This window comes from Salvelinus sp. IW2-2015, linkage group LG23, assembly GCF_002910315.2.
Source record: "Salvelinus sp. IW2-2015 linkage group LG23, ASM291031v2, whole genome shotgun sequence".
Taxonomy (NCBI): Eukaryota; Metazoa; Chordata; class Actinopteri; order Salmoniformes; family Salmonidae; genus Salvelinus; species Salvelinus sp. IW2-2015.
Genome location: NC_036863.1, coordinates 9,175,845 through 9,200,941, shown reverse-complemented (window position 1 = coordinate 9,200,941; position 25,097 = coordinate 9,175,845). Strand labels below are relative to the sequence as shown.

At 39.9% G+C, this 25,097-nt stretch overlaps 1 protein-coding gene across 2 annotated transcripts; it reads left to right on the top strand.

Annotated features, from left to right (window-relative positions):
* Positions 1 to 24,884, top strand: mpzl1l (myelin protein zero-like 1 like). Of its 2 annotated transcripts, none has more exons than XM_023967959.2 (6): positions 1 to 276; positions 5,466 to 5,638; positions 8,138 to 8,351; positions 8,638 to 8,767; positions 18,014 to 18,122; positions 20,348 to 24,884. In XM_023967959.2, the coding sequence occupies exons 1-6, from the start codon at positions 204 to 206 to the stop codon at positions 20,447 to 20,449; spliced, it is 801 nt and encodes a 266-aa protein (XP_023823727.1). In that variant the 5' UTR covers positions 1 to 203; the 3' UTR covers positions 20,450 to 24,884. The 2 variants fall into 2 exon arrangements, with proteins under 2 accessions (XP_023823727.1, XP_023823726.1); XM_023967958.2 differs by having other exon boundaries at positions 18,014 to 18,134.
* The last annotated feature ends 213 nt before the right edge of the window (positions 24,885 to 25,097 follow it).

Sequence of the window (25,097 nt, the reverse complement as noted above, 5' to 3'; positions counted from 1 at the left end):
TGGTGCATGGGATTTTAAAACAACTTTACCGTCTGGTGCTCCGCGTGAGATAAATCGAGTGCACATTATATGTCATCGTCTTTCCAGTCATGCTAGTGCGTTTTTTTTTTTTACACACAGGAGGAGGGTGCATTGAGCAGCTGGACGTTGGCTAATGTTGGACCAAAAAACAGGGAGGGGGAGATATTGATGCGTTCTAAATTATGGAGTTAAGGAGGACAAACCTCGCGTGCAATTGTGTTTTACTATATGGAATAACGTTATGTCTCTTTTTCGGTAAGTAAATTACTGTAAACCTTTTTAAAGAAGCTAATAACATGATCGCTATAGTTGTTAGCTAGCCAGTAGCTATAGTAGTTTGCATGCTAACTAGCCGCTAGCAAATTAAGCTTTAGTTAACTGGCTAGCTAAACAGACGATAGTTAGTTAGTAGTGCGTGACTTGGTACGATAGTCGTATTTCAAATCAAGGTGTGTGTGATGTATATATGAACTATGGAGTACCAGTTAGTTAGCTAGTTACATTCTTGACTTATAGGGTCTGGTTAGCTTAGTTTGTTGGTAGCTAGCTAGGAATGCTAACCTAGCTCCCTAACATAAAACCAAAGAATATCAAAATACACAGAGACGCGAGGAAGCGCCTGTTGTTGTGAAACGTGTCACGTGTTGTTCACATAATTAACTAAACATTTCTGAATCTATTGTTTTGTCATGACGAGTAAGAATTGACCAACTTATTGGCTAAATATGACGGATTCATAGTCTGTGGACAGCAAGTTAAACATATTTTACTTAGCTAATTTCATTTTATAAAAAGTTATAATAAAATCTGTCAGACATGATTATTGTAGCGCATCATTTGTGGTCTACTACACTTTTGAGATACAACAATAATATTGCTTCCAATGGACTTGGTTTTCATTTGTGTGTTGCTTGCCCAGTCTGTTGGGTTGAAATTCAAAGGCTTGAAGGGAAAGGGTCCACCTGTTTTATTATTGCGTTCTGTGCTGTCAGCATGTTTTTGTCACACTGCATACATTCCTCCCTGGCCTGGCTCTTTCTAAATGGAGAAGATGTTGCCAAATAGGTACAGAACTCTGATGAACAACCCGAATTTACCTATGCCAAACTAGTTAACAACAGAGATTAAGAAGCAAATGTCGCGCCGACAGAAATAAACATCTCTCTGGGAGAAGGACGACTCATGGTGTAATCGTAACAACACACAGGAACTCAAGTCCTTTTGTTCACCTGACATAGAATTCCTCATAATCAAATGTCAACCATATTATCTCCCAAGAGAATTTTCGTCGGTTATTGTCACAGCCGTGTATATCCTCCCTTAAGCCGATACCACGACGGCCCTCAAGGAACTTCACTGGACTTTATGCAAACTGGAAACCATATATCCTGAGGCTGCATTTATTGTATTATTTAACAAAGGGAAATTTAACAAAGCAGATTTGAGAACAAAGCTACCTAAATTCTATCAGCATATTGATTGTAGCACTCATGCGAGCAATACACTGGATCACTGCTACTCTAACTTCCGCGATGCATACAAGGCCCTCCTCAGACACGATACGTATGTGGCAGGGTCTACAGGCAGTCACGGACTACAAAAAGAAAACCAGCCACGTCACGGACACCGACGTCTTGATTCCAGATAAACTAAACACCTTCTTTGCCCGCTTTGAGGATAATACAGTGCCACCGACGTGGCCCGCCATGAAGGACTGCGGGGCTCTCCTTCTCCGTGGCCGACGTGAGTAAGATGTTTAAAAGTGTTAACCCTCGCAAGGCTGCCGGCCCAGACAGAAACCCTAGCCGCGTCCTCAGAGCATGCGCAAACGAGCTGGCTGGTGTGTTTACGGACATATTCAATCTCTCCCTATCCCAGTCTGCTGTCTCCACATGCTTCAAGATGGCCACCATTGTTCCTGTACGCAAGAAGGCAAAGATAACTGAACTTAGTGACTATTGCCCCGTAGCACTCACTTCTGTCATCATGAAGTGCTTTGAGAGACTATTCAAAGATCATATCACCTCCACCTTACCTGCCACCCTAGACCCACTTCAATTTGCTTACCGCCCCAATAGGTCCACAGACAATGCAATCGCCATCACACTGCACACTGCCCTATCCCATCTGTACAAGAGGAATACCTATGTAAGAATGCTGTTCATTGACTACAGCTCAGCATTCAACACCATAGTAGCAACATCTCCACTTTGCAACATCTCCACTTTGCAACATCTCCACTTTACTGATCCTCAACACTGGGACCCCACAAGGGTGCGTGGTCAGTCCCCTCCTGTACTCTCTGTTCACCCATGACTGCGTGGCCATGCACGCCTCCAACTCAATCATCAAGTTTGCAGACGACACAACAGTAGTGGGCTTGATTAGCAACAACGAGAAGACCACCTACAGGGAGGAGGTGAGGGCACTTGGAGTGTGGTGTCAGGAAAATAACCTCACTCAACGTCAACAAAACAAAGGAGATGATCGTGGACTTCATGAAACAGCAGAGGGAGCACCCCCCTATCCACATCAACGGTACAGCAGTGGAGAAGGTGGAAAGTTAAGTTCCTCGGCGTACACATCACAGACAAACTGAAATGGTCCACCCACACAGACAGCGTGGTGAAGAATGCGCAATAGCGCCTCTTCAACCTCAGGAGGCTGAAGAAATCTGGCTTGTCACCTAAAACCCTCACAAACTTCTACAGATGCACAATCGAGAGCATCCTGTCGGACTGTATCACCGTCCTGGTACGGCAACTGCACCGCCCACAACCGCAAGGCTCTCCAGAGAGTGGTGCGTTCTGCACAACACATCACCGGGGGCAAACTACCTGCCCTCCAGGACACCTACAGCACCCGATGCCACAGGAAGGCCAAAAAGATCATCAAGGATAACAACCACCTGAGCCACTGCCTGTTCACCCTGCTACCATCCATAAGGCAAGGTCAGTACAGGTGCATCAAAGCTGGGACCGAGAGACTGAAAAACAGCTTCTATTTCACCTGAATAAATGGATCACTGGTCACTTTAATAATGTTTACATATCTTGCATTACTCTTCTCTTATGTATATACTGTATTTTATAACCTCTATTGCATCTTGCCTATGCCGCTCGGTCATCGCTCATCCATATATTTATATGTATATATTCTTATTCCATCCCTTTTACTTAGATTTGTGTGTATTAGGTAGTTGTTGTGGAACTGTTAGATTACTTGTTAGATATTACTGCACTGTCGGAACTAGAAGCACAAGCATTTCGCTACACTTGATTGGAAATGTGGCTTTCCTTTTTTTTCTGATAACTGAAAATGTCTTAAGCCTAGCAACTGTAAAGCATCAAAGCTTTGATGTAAGCTATACATTTAAGTGGCTATATAGTAGAGGTCGACCGATTAATCGGAATGGACGATTTAATTAGGGCCAATTTCAAGTTTTCATAACAATCGGTAATCGGCATTTTTGGACACCGATCATGGCCGATTACATTGCACTCCACAAGGAGACTGCGTGGCAGGCAGACTACCTGGTATGTGAGTGCAGCAAGGAGCCAAGGTAAGGTGCTAGCTAGCATTAAACGTATCTTATAAAAAACAATCAGTCTTAACATAATCACTAGTTAACTACACATGGTTGATGATATTACTAGTTTATCTAGCTTGTCCTGCGTTGCATACAATCGATGCGGTGCCTGTTAATTTATCATTGAATCATAGCCTACTTCGCCAAACGGGTGATTCAACAAGCGCATTCGTGAAAAAAGCACTGTCGTTGCACCAATGTGTACCTAACCATAAACATCAACGCCTTTCTTAAAATCAATACACAAGTGTATATATTTTTAAACCTGCATATTTAGTTAATATTGCCTGCGAACATGAATTTCTTTTAACTAGGGAAATTGTGTCACTTCTCTTGCGTTCTGTGCAACAGAGTCAGGGTATATGCAGCAGTTTGGGCCGCCTGGCTCGTTGCGAACTGTGTGAAGACTATTTCTTCCTAACAAAGACAGCCAACTTCGCCAAACGGGGGATGATTTAACAAAAGCACATTTGCGAAAAAAAACACAATCGTTGCAATGAATGTACCTAACCATAAACATCAATGCCTTTCTTAAAATCAATACACAGAAGTATATATTTTGAAACCTGCATATTTAGTTAAAAGAAATCCAGGTTAGCAAGCAATATTAAACTAGGGAAATTGTCACTTCTCTTGCGTTCATTGCACGCAGAGTCAGGGTGTATGCAACAGTTTGGGCCGCCTGGCTCGTTGCAAACTAATTTGCCAGAATTTTACGTAATTATGACATAACATATAAGGTTGTGCAATGTAAAAGGAATATTTAGACTTATGGATGCCACTCGTTAGATAAAATACGGAACGGTTCTGTATTTCATTGAAAGAATAAACGTATTGTTTTCGAAATGATAGTTTCCGGATTTGACCATATTAATGACCAAAGGTTCATATTTGCGTGTTATGTTATAATTAAGTCTATTATTTGATAGAGCAGTCTGACTGAGCGGTGGTAGGCAGCAGCAGGCTCGTAAGCATTCATTCAAACAGCACTTTTGTGCATTTACCAGCAGCTCTTCGCTGTGCTTCAAGCATTGAGCTGTTTATGACTTCAAGCCTATCAACTCCCGAGATTAGGCTGGTGTAACCGATGTGAAATGGCTAGCTAGTTAGCGGGGTGCGCGCTAATAGCGTTTCAATCGGTGACGTCACTCGCTCTGAGACCTTGAAGTAGTTGTTCCCCTTGCAGAGGCTTTTGTGGAGCGACGGTAACGATGTTTCGAGGGTGGCTGTTGTCGATGTGTTCCTGGTCCGAGCCCAGGTAGGGGCGAGGAGAGGGACGGAAGCTATACTGTTACACTGGCAATACTAAAGTGCCTATAAGAACATCCAATAGTCAAAGGTATATGAAATACAAATGGTATAGAGAGAAATAGTCCTATAATTCCTATAATAACTACAACCTAAAACTTCTTACCTCGGAATATTGAAGACTCATGTTAAAAGGAACCACCAACTTTCATATGTTCTCATGTTCTGAGCAAGGAACTTAAACGTTAGCTTTTTTACATGGCACATATTGCACTTTTACTTTCTTCTCCAACACTTTGTTTTTGCATTATTTAAACCAAATGTAACATGTTTCATTATTTATTTGAGGCTAAGTTGATTTTATTGATGTATTATATTAAGTTAAAATAAGTGTTCCTTCAGTATTGTTGTAATTGTCATTATTACAAATAAATAAATAAAATTGGCCGATTTAATCAGTATTGGCTTTTTTTGGTCCTCCAATAATCAGTATCGGCGTTGAAAAATCATAATCGGTCGACCTCTACTATATAGCCCCAATGCCCTTCCAGCATCTCAATTTTGAATACATTAAGCAACAAACTAAATGTTGGTTCTTTATCAACAGGTACAAATCTAACAGCGGCCATAGAGTTGTATGCCCCGGCAGAGGTGCTGGTTGAGAATGGCACCACGGGGATCCTCAAGTGTTCCTTCAAGTCCAGGGAAGTGATCAGCAGCGCAGCCACAGTCACCTGGTCGTTTCGTCCAACGGGATCCGACCCCGGAAGCGCTGTTTCTGTGAGTGATTTCTTTCTCTGGGTCCATGAACAACTCCCAAGAAGTTTCTCTCAGGTTTTCCACGAAGTGTTCGAGCACAACATTTTTCCTCTTATTTAGGCCCACTGCCACAGAAAAGAACGAGGGAGTATGTGTGTTTGTGACTGGTCCAATGGAAGGACATTAGCCTGAGGAGGGTTGTGTTATGTTATAGGCAACTTCTTCCTGACCATCTGCCTCCTTCCAGTTCATGTTTCTCCAAACTTAACCCAAAAACAATCATTTGGTATTTGTTTCATTAGTCTGTTGTTCATATAGTCCTAAATGTTTTTCATGTCAGCAATAAAGTTTAAAAGATATAACTTTCAAAATACAGAAATACAAAAAGTTGTATCTTTTAAACATGATTGTATTCAATTGAGATTTTGTGTCACTGGACCACACACACAATACTCCATAATGTCAAAGTGGAATTATGTTTTTAGATATTATTTTACAAATTAATAAAAAATGAAAAGCTGAAATGTTTTGAATCACTAAGTATTCAACCCCTTTGTTATGGCAAGCCTAAATAAGTTCAGGAGCAAACATTTGCTTAACAAGTCACATAATAAGTTGCATGGACTCACTCTGTGTGCAATACGTGTTTAACATGATTTTTGAATGACTACCTCATCTCTGTACCCCACATGCAATTATCTGTAAGGTCCATCAGTCGAGTAGTGAATTTCTAACATAGATTCAACCACAAAGACCAGGGAGGTTGTCCAATGCCTCGCAAAGGCGGCCACCTATATTAAGCTGGGTAAATCTTTTTCAAATAAGCAGACATTGAATATCCCTTTGAGCATGGTGAAGTTATTAATTACACTTTGGATGGTGTATCAATACACCCAGTCACTACAAAGATACAGGCGTCCTTCCTATCTCAGTTGCCAGAAAGGAAAGAAACCGCTCAGTAATTTCACCATGAGGCCAATGGTGACTTTAAAACTTTTACAGAGTTTAATGGCTGTGATAAGAGAACTGAGGATGGATCAACAACAGTTGATCGACAGAGGGAAAAGGACACCTGTACAGATGAAAAAATATCCAAAACATCCATCCTGTTTTCAATAAAGCACTAAAGTAAAATTTATAAAAATGTGTCTAAGAAATTAACTGAATGTCCTGAATACAAAGCGTTGTTTGGGGAAAACACAACACATCACTGAGTAACACTCTTCATATTTTCAAGCATGGTGGTGGCTGCATCATGTCATTGTCATTGGCAAGGTCTAGGGAGTTTTTTAGGATAAAAATCAACGTAATAGAGCTAAGCACAGGCAAAATCCTGGTTCAGTCTGCTTTCCAACAGACACTGGGAGACATTCACCTTTCAGCAGAACAATAACCTAAAACACAAGGCTAAATATACACTGGAGTTGCTTACCAAGATTACATTGAATGTTCCTGAGTGGCCTAGTTACAGTTTTGACCTAAATCAGCTTAAATCTATGGCAAGACTTGAAAATGGCTGTTGAGCTATGATCAACAACCAACTTGACAGAGCTTGAAGAATTGAAAGAATAATGTGCAAATATTGTACAATCCAGGTGTGCAAAGTTCTTAGAGACATACCCAGAATGACTCACAGCTGTAATTGCTGCCAAAGGTGATTTAAAAATAAAAATAATATATATATATATATATATATATATATATATTGACTTACAGGTTTGAATACTTCACAAATTCAAACATTTGAAAAGGGAAATGTTTCTCCCACTTTGACATTAGAGTATTTTGTGTAGATCGTTGACCCAAAAAAAAATTTAATTTTAATTTTTACATTTAACACAACAAATTGTGGAAAAAGTCAGGAGGTGTGAATACTTAATGAAGGCACTGTATTTTTTGCATTGCTGGGATTTGTATGGAAATGGCAGGCAGAAGCAGAACTATTACCCCTATTCCCATTTCCCTCCCCTAGAGACCTAGCTAGCTGGCTCATCTTGCTCGTAATGATGCGCTTGTATTCTGCCTCGTAACAGTGTTCAGTTGGAGAGGGAGTCACCCACACTAGTCCACACAGCTATCTGTCCCTCCCATCTTTTAAACAAATTGACTATTGAGGATATCCGCCTGTCATGTACACACTAAACAAAATCGGCCATCAGTTTGGTACAGTAGCAGATACGAACATAATACAGAGTATCAGGGGAAGATTTGCTGTTGCTTGGCAAAAGTGCCCAGTGATGTAGATAAGCCATAAGCTTACAACGGTTAAACCTGTTTGCTTGTCTTTCCCATTTCTGTTATGAGTCCTTAGCCAATGACTATGTCCCAAATGGCACCCTATTCCCTATATAGCCTAGTAAAATACTTCTGACCAGAGCCCCATGGGCACCGTCAAAAGTAGTGCACTATAAGGGGAATAGGGTGCCATTTCGGACGCTGACAGTGTGCAATTCTGCAACGATATATTTTCTCTTCAGTCATTCTTATATCGTTTTTTTCTCATGTCTTTTTTTTTTTTAGATTTTCTATTACACTTCTGGCAAGCACTACCCAGGGAGTGTGGCTCAATTCAAAGACAGGGTGAAATGGGCGGGAGATCTGAACAAAAAAGACGCCTCTGTCCATTTAATTGAGGCGCAGTTCAACGACAACGGCACCTACTCGTGTGCCGTGATTAACCCGCCAGACATATCTGTCACCGCCGCTCAAACACAGCTCAAAGTCGTCATCAAAGGTAAACTTGCAAATGGATTCACAACAGTACAGCAACACTCAAGTCAATTTTCAGCAGGAAGTGACCATGCTCTCTCACATTGAAGGATGACTTGGAATAAAAACTGCCAACTGAGCGATTAACAATATCGTAATAACCAGGGGTTGAGAAACACTCATACAAGAGATTAACCATTTTAACACTGATATAATGCCTCAAACATTGAACTGGCAGTATTGGCACAGCTGTGACTTTGTCATACAACATTACAATTATGTTTCAATGCTTACGTTGCCTTGTTTTGCAGAGTCTCTCCCTCAGAACAGCACGGCTGTCATAGTGAGCGCCGTGTGTGGCGCTGTCATCGGGCTCATTCTCATCGCTGTTGTTACCTGCCTGATCATCAAGAGGCAACAAACCAGTCATGAATACGAAGGGTAAGACATCCTCCCTTGTATAAGCATCAGGGTAGTAGATAACTTTAATATCTGGACTTTGGTCAGTATCAATCATTACACCTGACCATCAGTATCTGTAGAGTATTTTAGGGGGCATCAATAAATGCAATATGAAATATTTGATGAAACAAATGAAATCACACCAGAAACCTTTCTATCGTTGTGATATGTTTTGTGTGCAAAGACTACTCGGCTCTGTCAAAAACCAATTTACTGCATGCAGTTAATAGCTCTTGATGAGGTCAATCAAAAGGAACTGCATCTCAGAAATTATGTATCAGATGTTCATAGTTGTCTTTTTTCTGAAAGCAACCCTTGCAGTGAATGGAGCTCTACTTTCAAAAAATGTTTTCATGGCCTATTTGGTTGTGGGGCCTGCCTGAATCTCTCTTCTTCCTGACCTCCCCCCTGGCATGTCTCTGAGTCACCAACTGACACACACACACACACACACTAACGTTTTTAGTCATCAGACCTTAACACTTAGCCCTAACTCCGCTGCATGGGATATGGGGGTTGAGTTACAATGGCTGCGATTGTCGCTTGTGTCCTCTCTCTTGGAATAGAAAATAACATGTTTTCTATTAAAACATTTTATGTGTTGGAAATAACATTTGATGGTAGAGCATGGCGCTTGCAACGTCAGGATAGCGGGTTCGATTCCCGGGACCACCTCTACGTAAAAAAATGTATGCGCTTGACTGTAAGTCGCTTTGAATAAAAGCGCCTGCTTAATGGCATATGTTGTTGTTATTATATATTAATGAAAACTCAGAAGAAAGACGTGACTGGATTTTCCAGTGTGTGTGTTGGCTATGTGGGGTTAGACTGTACCAGCGGTACTTGTACTTGTAATGCCCTATAACCATGATGAATTACTTACTGACCTAGTAGGTGTCCGATCTGCTTAGCTCAAATGTGTGCTCCAGGTTTACCATTAGAGACCTGAGTGGAGGAAGTCATGCGATCTCCGACAAGAAGGTGTTTAGAGGGTGGCTAAATGCCAAGTGTAGACACTGCTCTCTCTTCGCTGTGATTCACATGATTAGTTACAAGGTTTTTCTTGACCTAGGCCTAATATTAAGCATGATTTGACGCACACCCAAATAAGTAGGGGTGCTGACTAAAGGAATAGTACAATTATGAAAACACTTTTAAGATAGACATGCAATAATTTAATGGGTATAAAACGCCAAGGTGTTATTTTTTTTCGTATCACATTATATGCAAACAGATAGTTTTGATTGCAGTGTTAAAAAAACTATCCATCTTCTAGACTCAATTCGAGAGAGGAAAATAGTCTATCATCCAAATCACCATAATTGTTGACAACAATGTCGCACTTCGAAAGACCAGAGATGTTGCTTTCCAAGATCTGTCTGTCAATGCCCACAGTGACGGATTTAAAAAAAAATAGGTGCGCCGTTAAGCTTGGCTTGTCATCTAACGTTCATGTCGTTGTCTGCCACTCACATGTCACTCATCCATTACTGACCACTAACCCCTTCCTCTTCTGTTTCACTGTCATATGGCTCTCCTGTTTCCTCTAACGCTACCTCCTGAACAATATACATTGCCTTCAGAAAATATTCAAACCCCTTGACTTATTCCACATTTTGTTGTGTTACAGCCTGAATTCAAAATGGATTAAATTGGGGGGGTTTTCTTACAAGGGCTGACCCCATTTAGTCAACCAAGATTTTTTTTTTTGTCGAGCAGTGGCAAATATATGTAAAAACACTTATGGGACATGAGAGACCTGTCTGATTCACGCCTGTCTGAGTGGACTAATCCATTGTGGAGGCCTCGGGGATGGCACACCAGTATCACCAGTAGTACATTTATCGTAAATTCTCAATTTCTCATCTACACTGTGTTTGGTTACAGTAGTTTCTGTTAAATTCAATTTATTATTATTATTATTACTGTTTTACCGTTGTCATTGTAGGAGTGAACACATTGTTTGCAGAGCGCACAACCTAGGCTAAACTTGGTTTATTTCATTTACGAGTTGTCAATTTATTAATTGTCTTTTGTTTGGAGCCCTCCTGTCGATCTTGAGTAAGGACACACACCTGATTATGCATAGAAGTAGACCTAGGCTACCTGGCCTGCGCACAAATGTAGGCTTATAAATGTGCCCATTTTGGGATCTGATACTATTTCTGATTATCTTAACTCACCATCACTGTGGAGCTGACAATAGTTCCTCAATGTAGCATATTTGAAAAATCTTTCCAGCCATCTCCCTTGCAATAACCACAAAAATGTTATGCTTTGATCCGGTGGAAACGTCATAAAATAGGCCTACCTGATTACTTATCCCTTGCGCAAATAGCCTACATCTGTGTCTGTCCCAAGATCACTGGAGTGAGGGCCCAGAATATTTTCTATGTTGCAAGTTTGCTAGCATGAGCTTTTGGCCGGACCAAGTTAATAGTTGATACAATGTTTCAAGTTCCTTGCAGACAGGCCATGCGAAGCCAATGGGATTTATAGGATATTTATTTTTATCATGATATTTTATAGCTGCAGGCTGCAATGTTTTTATTTGTTGGCTTTATGTAGGCTATTTTTACATGTTGGCAATAGAAGTTACTTTTAGATTTGTATTTTCATTTAGATAGAATTTTGATTAACCACATGACATTGATTTTGAGACATTAATACTTTATTATAAATTAAACTGTTCCATGAAAATGTGCATATGAAAATCATAACTGACATGCGGATCAGTAGAAATGGTACGATTTACTTTCCAAATGGAAAAGGTTGCCAACAGCTGGTGTAGCCTATTACCGGCAACTTCAGGAGCGTCGGGTTGGGAACAGTTTTTTTTTCTTCTGGTTAGGCTATATTAATCTCTGCTGCCCTCTTTAGTAATTTGTGTGTCCTTATTTTTAATCGCAGTGCTTAAAGCATCAGACAAGCTCAGTAGCCTACATATAGTTGATTATATTCAAACATAGAGCTTGTCTATATATGGAAAATACACGTAAAAATTTGGACCAATCAATTGGTCGAGAGAACAGACTCGGTTAACCAATTGTTTTGTTGTTGTAGTGAACAGCCCTATTTCTCACACATCTACACACAATACCCCATAATGCAAAGTGAAAACATGTTTTTAGAATTGTTTGCAAATGTGTTAAATTAAATTTACATAAGTATTCACATCAATACATGTTAGAATCTCCTTTGGCTGGGATTACAGTTGTGAGTTTTTCTGGGTAAGTCTTTAAGAGCTTTGCACACCTGAATTGTACAATATTTGCACATTCTTTTTAAAATTCTTAAAATATCAAGTTGGTTGTTGATCATAGCTAGACAGCCATTTTCAAGATTTGCCATTTTTAATCCAAAACTGTAAATAGGCCACTCAGGAATATTCAATGTCCTCTTGGTAAGAACCCAAGTATATACAGTTGAAGTCGGAAGTTCACATAAACTTAGGTTGGAGTCATTAAAACTTGTTTTTCAACCACTCCACAAATTTCTTGTTAAAACTTCTTATGGCTGAGATCCCGTTAACTTCTCACGAGTCACCAACCCTGATCCGGTAGCACCCCCCAACTCACCCCACTGATTAGCACAGCTAGCATAGCGTCACAAGTAACTTGTAGCATCTAAATATCATTAAATCACAAGTCCAAGACACCAGATGAAAGATACAGGTCTTGTGAATAAAGCCACCATTTCAGATTTTTAAAATGTTTTACAGGGAAGACAGAATATGTAAATCTATTAGCTAACCACGTTAGCGGAGGACACGATATTTTTACCAGGCAGATTCGGCTAGGCGCCCACGTCCAGTTCACATGCACAACAGATATGATATAAAATCGTAAATTGGGTCTTACTATGGCTGATCTTTCATCAGAATGTTGATCAAAGTGTCCTTTGTCAAGATGAGTCGTTGGTTCCGTTCAGAATTCTTCCTTGCCCACTCCATTTAGCACAGGTACCGGTCGAGTGGCACGAATTTCTCAAACGTAAATACAATCCGACAACGGTACACCGAAAAACTCCCGGAAAAATTCAAATAATCTGATTAAACTATATTGAAAAAACATACATTACGATGATATGGTCACATGTATCAAACAAAATTCGACACGGAGATAGTTTGCATACATAACGCCAGCAAAACAGTACACCAACGCAGCTCAAATTCGAAAATTCAGATGTCCGGAAGTTGTCGGTCACGCCAAAGAAATGGGTCCTATTTCACGTCAGTCCCAGATAAACAAAGAATTTCTCCTCTGACGTCATCTTGACAACCAGAGGAAGGCGAATGAGGTGTGTTTCTGGTCATAGGGGGCACGACCATATATAGGCAGAGCTTTGAAGCCAGCATAACACATCTTGATTTTATGTTCTTGGTCATGGAAAGTGCTGTTGAATGACTTCTGTATCACTCAGAGACAAAATTGAAACGGTTTTAGAAACTAGGGATTGTTTTCTTTCCAATGGTATGATTTATATGCATATAGTAAGAGCAATAATTGAATAAGAGGCAGTTTAATCTGTAGAGCAAATTATGCTAATGCGAAAATATTACCCCCTGTATTCTCAAGAGGTTTTAACGGGATCGACTTGACAACAGCCAGTGAAAGTGCAGTGCGCCAAATTCAAACAACAGAAATCTCATAATTAAAATTCCTCAAACATATAAGTATTTCTCACCATTTTAAAGATAAACTTGTTGTAAATCCAGCCACAGCGTCCGATTTCAAAAAGGCTTTACGACGAAAGCACACCAAACGATTATGTTAGGTCAGTACCTAGTCACAGAAAAACACAGCCATTTTTTCAGCCAAAGAGAGGAGTCACAAAAAGCAGAAATAGAGATACAATTAATCACTAACCTTTGATGATCTTCATCAGATGACACTCATAGGACTTCATGTTAAACAATACATGTATGTTTTGTTCGAGAAAGTTCATATTTCTATCCAAAAATCTTAGTTTACATTGGCGCGTTATGTTCAGTAATGTTTTGCCTCCAAAACATCCGGTGATTTTGCAGAGAGCCATGTCAATTTAGAGAAATATTCATAATAAACATTGCCAGGTTTTTTTTTTTAATTGCGGAAAAAGCACACCATGCTATAATCTGAGTACAGCGCTCAGAGCCCAAACAAGCCATACAGATATCCGCCATGTTGTGGAGTCAACAGAAGCCAGAAATAGTATTATAAATATTCACTTACCTTTGATGATCATCAGAATGCACTCCCAGGAATCCCAGTTCCACAATAAATGTTTGTTTTGTTCGATAACGTCCATCATTTATGTCCAAATACCTCCTTTTTGTTCGCAGCGTTTAGTACAGTAATCCAAATGCGCAGGTACTAGGTCCAGACAAAGTCAAAAAATTCCATTACAGTTCGTAGAAACATGTCAAACGATGTATAGAATCAATCTTTAGGATGTTTTTAACATAAATCTTCAATAATGTTTCAACTGGAGAATTCCTTTGTCTTCAGAAATGCGATGGAACGCAGGTCGCTCTCACGGGGGCTCGCGTGGTCAGCTCATGCCGGACACCTTACTCAAAGAGCCCTCCTTCCCTCATTCTTCACAGTAGAAGCATCAAACAAGGTTCTAAAGACTGTTGACATCTAGTGGAAGCCTTGGGAAGTACAATATGACCCCAACGACACTGTATATTCAATAGGCAAACCTCAGATTTCCCACCTTCTGGTTGGATTTTTTCTCAGGTTTTCGCCTGCCATATGAGTTCTGTTATACTCACAGACATCATTCAAACAGTTTTAGAAACTTCAGTGTTTTCTATCCAAATCTACTAATAATATGCATATATTAGCTTCTGGGACTGAGTAGCAAGCTGTTTACTCTGGGCACCTTATTCATCCAAGCTACTCAATACTGCCCCCAGCCATAAGAAGTTGACAAACTATAGTTTTGGCAAGTCGGTTAGGACATCTACTTTGTGCATGACACAAGTCATTTTCCCAACAATTGTTTACAGACAGATTTATATCACTTATAATTCACTGCATCACAATTCCAGTGGGTTAGAAGTTTACAGACACTAAGTTGACTGTCTTTAAATAGCTTGGAAAATTCCAGAAAATTATGTCATGGCTTTAGAAGCTTCTGATAGGCTAATTGACCTCATTTGAGTCAATTGGAGGTGTATCTGTGGATGTATTTCAAGGCCTACCTTCAAACTCGGTGCCTCTTTGCTTGACATCATGGGAAAATCAAAAGAAATCAGCCAAGACCTCAGAAAATAAATTGTAGACCTCCACAAGTCTGGTTCGTCTTTGGGAGCAATTTCCAAATGACTGAAGGTACCACATTCATCTGTACAAACAATAGTACGCAAGTATAAACACCATGGGACCACGCAGCCGTCATACCACTCAGGACGGATACGGGTTCACACCAACGTACTTTGGTGTGAAAAGTGCAAATCAATCCCAGAACAACAGCAAAGAACCTTGTGAAGATGCTGGAGGAAATGGTCGCTCAGCAAGGAAGAAACCACTGCTCCAAAACCGTCATAAAAAAGCCAGACTACGGTTTGCAACTGCACATGGGGACAATGATTGTACTTTTTGCAGAAATGTCCTCTGGTCTGATGAAACAAAAATAGAACTGTTTGGCCATAATGACCACCGTTATGTTTGGAGGAAAAAGGGGGGAGGCTTGCAAGCCAAAGAACATCATCCCAACTGTGAAGCATGGGGGTTGGCAGCATCATGTTGTTGGGGTTCTTTGCTGCAGGAGGGACTGGTGCACTTCACAAAATAGATGGCATCATGAGGATGGAAAATTCTGTGCATATATTAAAGCAACATCTCAAGACATCAGTCAGGAAGTTAAAGCTTGGTCACAAATGGATCTTCCAAATGGACAATGACCCCAAGCATACTTCCAAAGTTGTGGAAAAATGGCTTAAGGACAACACAGTCAAGGTATTGGAGTGGCCATCACAAAGCCCTGACCTCAATCCTATAGAATATTTGTGGGCAGAACTGAAAAAGCGTGTGCGAGCAAGGAGGCCTACAAACCTGACTCAGTTACACCAGCTCTGTCAGGAGGAATGGGCCAAAATTCACCCAACTTATTGTGGGAAGCTTGTGGAAGGCTACCCAAAACGTTTGACCCAAGTTAAACAATTTAAAGGCAATACTACCAAATACTAATTGAGTGTATGTAAACCTCTGACCCAGTGGGAATGTGATGAAAGAAATAAAAGCTAAAATAAATCATTCTCTCTACTATTATTCTGACATTTCACAATCTTAAAATAAAGTGGTGATCCTAACTGACCTAAGACAGGGAATATTTACTAGGATTAAATGTTAGGAATTGTGAAAAACTGAGTTTAAATGTATTTGGCTAAGATGTATGTAAACTTCTGACTTCAACTGTATTTGGTCTTGTGATTTAGGTTATTGTTCATCTGAAAAGTGAAATTGTTTCCCAGTGTCTATTGGAAAGCAAACTAAACCAGGTCTTCCTCTAGGATTTTGCCTGTGCTTAGCTTCTGTTTTCTTTTTATCCCAAAAAACTCCCAAGTCCTTGTTGATGACAAGCATATCCATAACATGATGCAACCACCATGATAAAACATTTGAAGAGTTAATCAGTGATGTGTTGGATTTGCCCCAAAAATAACACTTTGTATTCAGGACATGAAGTTAATTTCTTTGCCACATTTTTGCAGTTTTACTTTAGTGCCCTATTGCAAACAGGATGCATGTTGAAATATTTTCTTTGGGAAAACCTCCCTGGTCTTTGTGGTTGAATCTGTGTTTGAAATGTACTGCTCAGCTGAGGGACCTTAAAATGATCTGTATGTGTGGGGTAGAGAGATGAGGCATGCATTCAAAAATTATGTTAAACACTGTTTCCATGCAACTTATTATGACTCAATAAGCAAATGTTTACTCCTGGACTTATTTAGGCTTGCTATAACAAAGGGTAAAATACTTATTGACTCAAGACATTTTACAATTCCACTTTGGCATGGGGTATTATGTGTAGGCCAGTGACACAATCTCAATTTAATCAATGTTAAATTCAGGCTTTAACACATCCAAATTGTGCTAAAGTCAATTGGTGTGAATACTTTATGTCACTGGACACATGCTCTTAAAATCTCACAAACTAAATGCTAACAGTTTTAAGTTTAATTTCACATTTTAAGAAATCTATAAATGTATATTTTGGAGTCCTAGGCCCATATTTATAAAGTGTCTCAAGAGTAAGGTAGCTGGTCTAGGATCAGTTTTTACATTTAGACCACAATGAATAATATTACAGGGGGGACCTGATCCTAGATCCCTCAAACTCAACTCTGGACTTTGAAGCCAGTTCCACTGCATTTTTTTTCATTGTTCCCTTTGAATCAGGGACTCATTTAATTATCAGTTAGAATGGAAAACCAGCAGGCTCCGGACCCTATTATATAGTACGCTACTATTGACCAGCGCCAATATTTGCTTCCGGAGAGTGCCATGTTTGCACTTCAGTTTTGTTTATTAGGATCCCTATTTACTGTTGCATAAAACATAAAATACATGACTGAAGTACAGAACAGTTATGTACAAGAACAACATAAGATACTATTACATTGACAATATGACCTTTTATCAAATTGTTAAACAACCAAGAGCCCAAAAATAAGTGTGTTTTATTGGACCACTGATTGACATTGGTATGACTAACATACAACACTAATCTTTCAAGTGGGTGATCACATCGTTATCTCATTGGGGTGGGGAATGATGTTTTTCCCTAATCCACTTTATTTATTCTCTTCTCTTATTGACCAATTGATTGTCACATAGGCTATTAGATATAGTAACTGTTTTTAAGTCAGTGTTTTTTCGTTACGTTAATGCTGTTTCTTAGTTTTTTGGAAAGCTGCAGTTCAACTGTCTTTATAAGCATCAGCTCCTTGTTCCCATACAGATCCATGCCTTGTTAATCTTCTAGTACAGTGTCTCTGCCCATGTATGTCACTCCTGCCAACCTCTCTTCCCAGCCACTTGGAGCAGTCATTTCAAAATGTGCAGCATAACTCATGTGGAATCTGCCCATCTCTCATTTGTATCTGTCTCCCATGTCTTCTCCTGTGTCTGACTGTATGTGTCCATGTCGCCCATTTCTCTGTGCGCCAACGCTTCCTGAACTGCACAAAACAAACCTCCGATTCGTAAACCCCTCCCCCGGTGCAAAATCTAGCTGCACTTCAGTGGCGAGTGTGAGCTCCCACGCCACACGCCCGGGGGGGAAGAAGCACGAATCCAGCTTGGAGGGCTCCAGGTGTAGCAGCCCCTCCGCCCCGGTCCAGGTAGGCGCTACAGTGAGTGACTCAAACCAACCATCCACACCCACTGTCGCCCAGGGGACACGAACAGGGGAAGAGAGATCTAATAACTAACTAGAGCTGAGATACACAACAGCATTAGCCTTTTCCCGGATCTATTTGTGCTCCTGTCAACTCCATTGCTGTCATTGTCAAGTCAACATTTTGCATGACTATTCCATAAGTAGTTGACAAGAGAACAAAAACAGATTAGTACCTAGCTACGACAGCATAGGCCAGGGTTTCCCAAACTCCGTCCACAGCTGATTCAAATAGTCAACTAATCATCAAGCTTAGATCATTTGAATCAGTTGTGTAGTTGGGGCGAAAAACAAAACGTGCACCCCTTGGGGTCCCGAGGACTGATTTTGGGAAACGCTGGAACAGGATTTCAAGCTGATCTCTTTGATGGCTTTAGTGTCTGGTTGTCTACCTTTTTAGTTTTTCATCCTTCTGATTTCTGATTTTGGAAATCAGGGTTGTGTTCAGAATGGGAACATTATAACAAAATGTTGACTTTTCAACCTACTGAATGAGACCCAGGTTGACACACTCCCTAGCATACTAGCAGATACCCATAGACTCTCAGTCATTGCGCTAACGCTAGTTAGCATTGGCTCACGGAACTACCTCTAACTTCCTTCATACTGGACACAGATACATAAAATGGTATCCACAAGTTCATCTGACTCTGGGGAAGTAGATAAAGAGCCTCATTGCCAATATCCATTTCAAGGGCCATTACACTCAAATCTAAGTTTGTCACGTTTTTTCGCACTCGAAAGTAGTCTAACGTTGAGATTAGTCCATGTCCCAGACCATCTGTTGTGTAGGTCCAGCTATATGTAGGTCCAGCTAACCAAAATCAATGAAAAAATAATTGACATTAAAGTTCCAGATTTGCGGTACTTATCTTTCCCATTCATTTGGGGTTGACGCATAGCTGGATCTGCAAAACCAATGGCATGGGATGTGGACTCATCTTGATGTTAGACAACTTTTGAGGTCTGAAAACATCTGACAAGCATTGGAGTGTAATGTCCCTTTAAGTCTAAGGGGAGACCCATAGACATTGCTGCCATCAAGTACTGGAGGCGGATACCCTTGCTATACAGACTTACTAAATCAGTGGTCACCAACCCTGGGCCTGGAACAGGCTTTTGTTCTAGCCCAGAAGTGACCCACCTGATCCAACTAATCATCAAGACCTTGATGAATGGAATCAGGTGTTTTGGTGCTGGACTGAAACAAAAATTTGCACATCCTGTAGCTCTCCAGGACCAGGATTGGTGACCACTGAATGATGTAATGCGTGAGATCACTATTATTCTGGTTAAGCCCTAAATGCTTATGTCAACAACTGGCTAGAGTGTCACAGCATCCCGTTTTGCAAAGCTGCTGTTGCTAACATAAGCATGTATAGATGTTCATGTAGTGCCTATGAAGGTGTCATGCATTGCTTATAAACGTTCATGGGAGTCCTCTGACGTTATCAAACACTATTGTAGGCCTATGTCTAGGAAAAGGAGAACCTTTAATCTTTGTGTGTCTGATAGGCTTTTGTTTGCGGTCGACTGGTTTAGTTTGTTGATCTTGTGAGGGACAGTCTTGAAATGTGCCTCTCGCTCATTACATTGAGACATGTTAGGTCAGATCTGTGGTGGCTAGGATAATGCCACCACATTCCTCTGTCAGTCAAAACATGAAGCTGTACTGTACTTGGCCGTTGTATGTGTGTTGTTTTTCCCCCTATCTATGTTTTGAGTTTTTATGAGTTTTTTTGTGTGTGATTCTTTGATCCCAGTGGTCGGTAGAAATGACACCCTGAAGATAACAAGAGGAAAATGGCACCCTCTTCTTTTACACACTCACGCAGCCCAGATGTAGTCCCAAGCTGTGCTAGATGGGAGAAAAAACAACATGTTTTCTTTTGCGCAACAATCTGGCATTGTTTATAGGCTTTTATCTTTATCTGGCTTCATTCAGAAGCAATGGGCCAAATATCTTCCATTAACAACACTGCTTTGATGTCTTTGTTATTTGGCATTGTTATCTGCAGTTGTCCCCATTTAAATCCCACGGCCATTTACGTTTCCCACGGGCATTTGAACTTGACAGCTAAACCAGTGAAACAAGTTTTGTTACTAACACAGTTTTCCTCCTTCCCCTTTGCCATATCTCCCCACCCATCCATCCGCTCATCACAACAGGGGCCGGTGATATACGCCCAGTTGGATCACTCGGGCACCAAGAACCCCAACTCATTCCACAAGATGGAGCCAGTGGTCTACGCTGACATAAGGAAAAACTGAAACGGGGGTGGGGGGAGAACTGGAGACGAAAAGGGAAAGGCCACCATAGCTAGCTGCTTTGGGGTGGGTGGGGAATGTTTAAATACAGGGGGGGATTGATGCGGTTTAGAATTATATATTTTTTGTCTCATAAAAACCCTTGTCTGCTGATAGCATTTATTGCATGTTCATGTGTGTGATACAAAATGTATGCTACCAATGCTTTCAATACAACACAGAGATTAGAGAAACACTTTTAATACATTAACTGCATGCTTAGTAACTGTAAAATACATAGGTTCAAGTTGTTTTTTTTACAATACAGGTACCATGTTAAATTGACGGTTTAGACATAGGGTTTGGATATAGAATAGGATACCTGAAATACATCGCCGTTTTGGCTGCAATCATGCTACCTTCATCTAATCATGTATAAATGTTTACAAGGTAACAATCGCATTAACACCATATATCACTCTGGTACACAGCCATGGAAAGCCTCTTGGTGAAATTACTTCAGTGTACAGTTTGTGTATTGTGCTGTAGAATTTAACATTGCATTGTTATATCTATGACTAAAACACTGCCTGCCACTGGGTTCGAAACTGAACTGTTCAGCTGAAACAATGATACAAAACAAATTTATATTTTTTACATTGTTTTTATTGTACAGAAATGTATACACTGTTTGCATGTAATTTATTAACTAACCACAACTAATCATGGCAATAACCACGTTTGACACATTTTAGTTAACATCCGTTTTAGATTATGTAGGTTTGACGTGATCATGTGAGAGAGATAATATCATCAAATCTTCTCTTCCGTCTTTCAGAAGCAATGGACCAAATATCTTCCTTTAACAAAACTACTTTGATATATCACTGTGCTTTAATATACAAAGTTGACATTCCAAGTCTTATTTTACGTTAAGCCAAATGTTTCTGTTCCAATGACTCACTCTCAATCATGTTTGATTGAAGCGATGCATTAATAATCAGTTTAAATGCTGTATTAATCCCTTCCATATTTGAATGCAGTAGTCTTACCCCAACCAACATTTATGCATATGGATAGTTAACTATGTAAGATCTAGAGCTTGTTACTGTAATTCATTCCTTTCTGGTCAATGGTAGTATCTCTTGGTGTTTTAACAAAATAATCAATTATGTGTTTCAGAATTCCAATTTGAAATTGTGTGTCATTTTTGTCAAATAGTTTGAAAAAGCGTGGCTGGTGGTCTGTCTTGATGCTATACTTCACACTTTCACGTCTTAAAATCCTTTACTTCTTTACCCATTGGGCACACTGGTTGAATCAATGAAATTACATTGAACAAATGTGGAATAGACGTTGACTTGACATCTGTGCCCAGTGGGTAGCGCTTTAGTGTTTTTAACCGTATATTTTCGCAGTTGACAAAATGGTTCTGATCACCCAAGAGAGCTAGAGGTGTCATTCCTGTTTTCCAAAGCTGCCTCATCCACTAGTCCTGCAAAAGTAATTGTTAGTCTACATTCCTAAAAATGAATCAAATGCTGGTGTTTATCTTGCTGTCTCCTGCTTGTGCAGTATTAGTATATGTGTGTAGTAGTTGTTGAGTAGCGATATTAGCATGTGTAATTTGGTGCTTGTTTATATAATATCTTATGTTGCAAAACATGCACTATGTCCTGCGTATCAAAGACCACATGCACTATATGATTTAATTTTTCTTCTCCGTGTCCTGTGCTTCTTTTTGATGTCTTAACTGGAATGTAGTCATTTAGTGCCTTTTGCATTTCATCTACTAACTTAAACACCTGCTCTCTCTCATACATATTTACATACAAGTCGGAAGTTTACATACACTTAGGTTGGAGTCATTAAAACTCGTTTTTCAACCACTCCACAACTTTCTTAAACTATAGTTTTGTCAAGTCGGTTAGGACATTTACTATGTGCGTGACACAATACATTTTTCTAACAATTGTTTACAGACAGATTATTTCAATTGTATCACAATTCCAATGGGTCAGAAGTTTACATACACTAAGTTGACTGTGCCTTTAAACAGCCTGGAAATTCCAGAAAATTATGTCATGGCTTTAGAAGCTTCTGATAGGCTAATTGACCTCATTTGAGTCAATTGGAGGTGTACCTGTGGATGTGTTTCAAGGCCTACCTTCAAAGTCAGTGCCTCTTTGCTTGACCTCATGGGAAAATCAAAAGAAATCAGCCAAGACCTCAGAAAAGAAATTGTAGACCTCCACAAGTCTGGTTCATCCTTGGGAGCAATTTCCAAATGCCTGAAGGTACCACGTTCATCTGTACAAACAATAGTACGCAAGTATAAACACCATGGGACCACGCAGTCAGGAAGTTCAAGCTTGGTCGCAAATGGTCATTGTCCATTTGGAAGACCCATTTGCGACCAAGCTTTAACTTCCTGACTGATGTCTTGTGATGTTGCTTCAATATATCCACAATTTTCCATCTTCATGAAGCCATCTATTTTGTGAAGTGCACCAGTCCTTCCTGCAGCAAAGCACCCCCACAACATGATGCTGCCAACCCCGTGCTTCACGGTTTTGATGGCATTCTTCGGCTTGCAAGCCTCCCCCTTTTTCCTCCAAACATAACGATGGTCATTATGGCCAAACAGTTCTATTTTTGTTTCATCAGACCAGAGGACATTTCTCCAAAAAGTATATTCTTTGTCCCCATGTGCAGTTGCAAACCGTAGTCTGGCTTTTTTTTATGATGGTTTTGGAGCAGAGGCTTCTTCCTTGCTGAGCAGCCTTTCAGGTTATGTCGATATTGGACTCGTTTTACTGTGGATATAGATACATTTGTGCCTGTTTCCTCAAGCATCTTCACAAGGTCCTTTGCTGTTGTTCTGGGATTGATTTGCACTTTTCACACCAAAGTACGTTAATCTCTAGGAGACAGAACCCGTCTCCTTCCTGAGTGGTATGACGGCTGCGTGGTCCCATGGTGTTTATATTTGCGTACTATTGTTTGTACAGATGAACGTGGTACCTTCAGGCATTTGGAAATTGCTCCCAAGGATGAACCAGACTTGTGGAGGTCTACAATTTCTTTCCTGAGGTCTTGGCTGATTGCTTGACATCACGGGAAAATCATAAGAAAAGAGGCACTGCATTTGAAGGTAGKCCTTGAAATACATCCACAGGTACACCTCCAATTGACTCAAATGAGGTCAATTAGCCTATCAGAAGCTTCTGAAGCCATGACATAATTATCTGGAATTTTCCAAGCTGTTTAAAGGCACAGTCAACTTAGTGTATTTCAACTTCTGACCCACTGGAATTGTGATACAGTGAATTATAAGTGAAATAATCTGTCTAAACAATTGTTGGAAAAATGTATTGTATCATGAACAAAGTAGATGTCCTAACCGACTTGCCAAAACTATAGTTTGTTAACAAGAATTTGTAGAGTGGTTAAAAAACTAGTTAATGACTCCAACCTAACTGTATGTATACTTCCGACTTCAACTGTGTGTGTGTGTAATTCATTTATTTACTTCATTGTATGTACTTTTTATACAGTGCCTTCAGGAACTATTCATACCCCTTGATTTATTCCACATTTTGATGTTACAGCCTGAATTTAAAATGGATTAAATAAATAAAAAATCTCACCCATCTACATACAATACATCATAATGACAAAGTGAAAACATGTTTTTAGACATGTTTGAAAATGGAAATGAAATATTTCATTTACATAAGTATTCACACCCCTGAGTCAGTACATGTTACAACTTTTGGCAGCGATTGCAGCTGTGAGTCTTTCTGGATACGTCTCTTAAGAGCTTTGAACACCTGGATTGTACAATATTTGCACAAAGTTATTATTATTTTATTTTTTTAAGCTCTGTCTAGTTGGTTGTTGATCATTGCTAGATTTTGCCATCGATTTTCAAGATGATTTAATTCAAAACTGTAACTAGGCCACTCGGGAACATTCAATGTCGTCTTGATAAGCAACTCCTGTGTATATTTGGCCTTGTGTTTTAGGTTATTGTCCTGCTGAAAGGTGAATTTGTCTCCCAGTGTCTGTTGGAAAGCAGACTGAACCAGGTTTTCCTCTAGGATTTTGCCTGTGCTAAGCTCTTCTGTTTCTTTTATCCTTAAAAACTCTTTAGTCCTTGATGATGACAAGCATACCCATAACATAATGCAGCCACCACCATGCATGAAAATATGAAGAGAGGAACTCTGATGTGTTTTTGGATTTGCCCCAAACATAACGCTTTGTATTCATGACATAACGTTAATTTATTTTTGCAATTTTACTTTAGTGCCTTATTGCAAACAGGATGCATTTTTTTTATTCTGTACAGGCGTCCTTCTTTTCACTCATTTAGTTTAGTATTGTGGAGTAACTACACTGTTGTTGATCCATCCTCAGTTCCTCCTATCTCCGCCATTAAACTTTGTAACTGTCACCATTGGCCTCATGGTGAAATCCCTGACATACTATCCAAAGTGTAATTAATTACTTCACCATGCTCAAAAGGATATTCAATGTCTTTTATTTTTTACCCATCTACCAATATGTGCCCGTCTTTGCGAGGCATTGGAAAACCTCCCTAGTCTTTGTGGTTGAATCTGTGTTTGAAATTCAGTGCTCGACTGATGAGGTAGTTATTCAAAAATCA

Coding starts and splice junctions, on each gene's coding strand:
- mpzl1l (XM_023967958.2), top strand. CDS start 204: ATGGAGTTAAGGAGGACAAACCTCGCGTGCAATTGTGTTTTACTATAT. Junction 277..5,465: donor AACGTTATGTCTCTTTTTCG/GTAAGTAAATTA, acceptor CTTTATCAACAG/GTACAAATCTAACAGCGGCC. Junction 8,768..18,013: donor ACCAGTCATGAATACGAAGG/GTAAGACATCCT, acceptor TGCAAAATCTAG/CTGCACTTCAGTGGCGAGTG.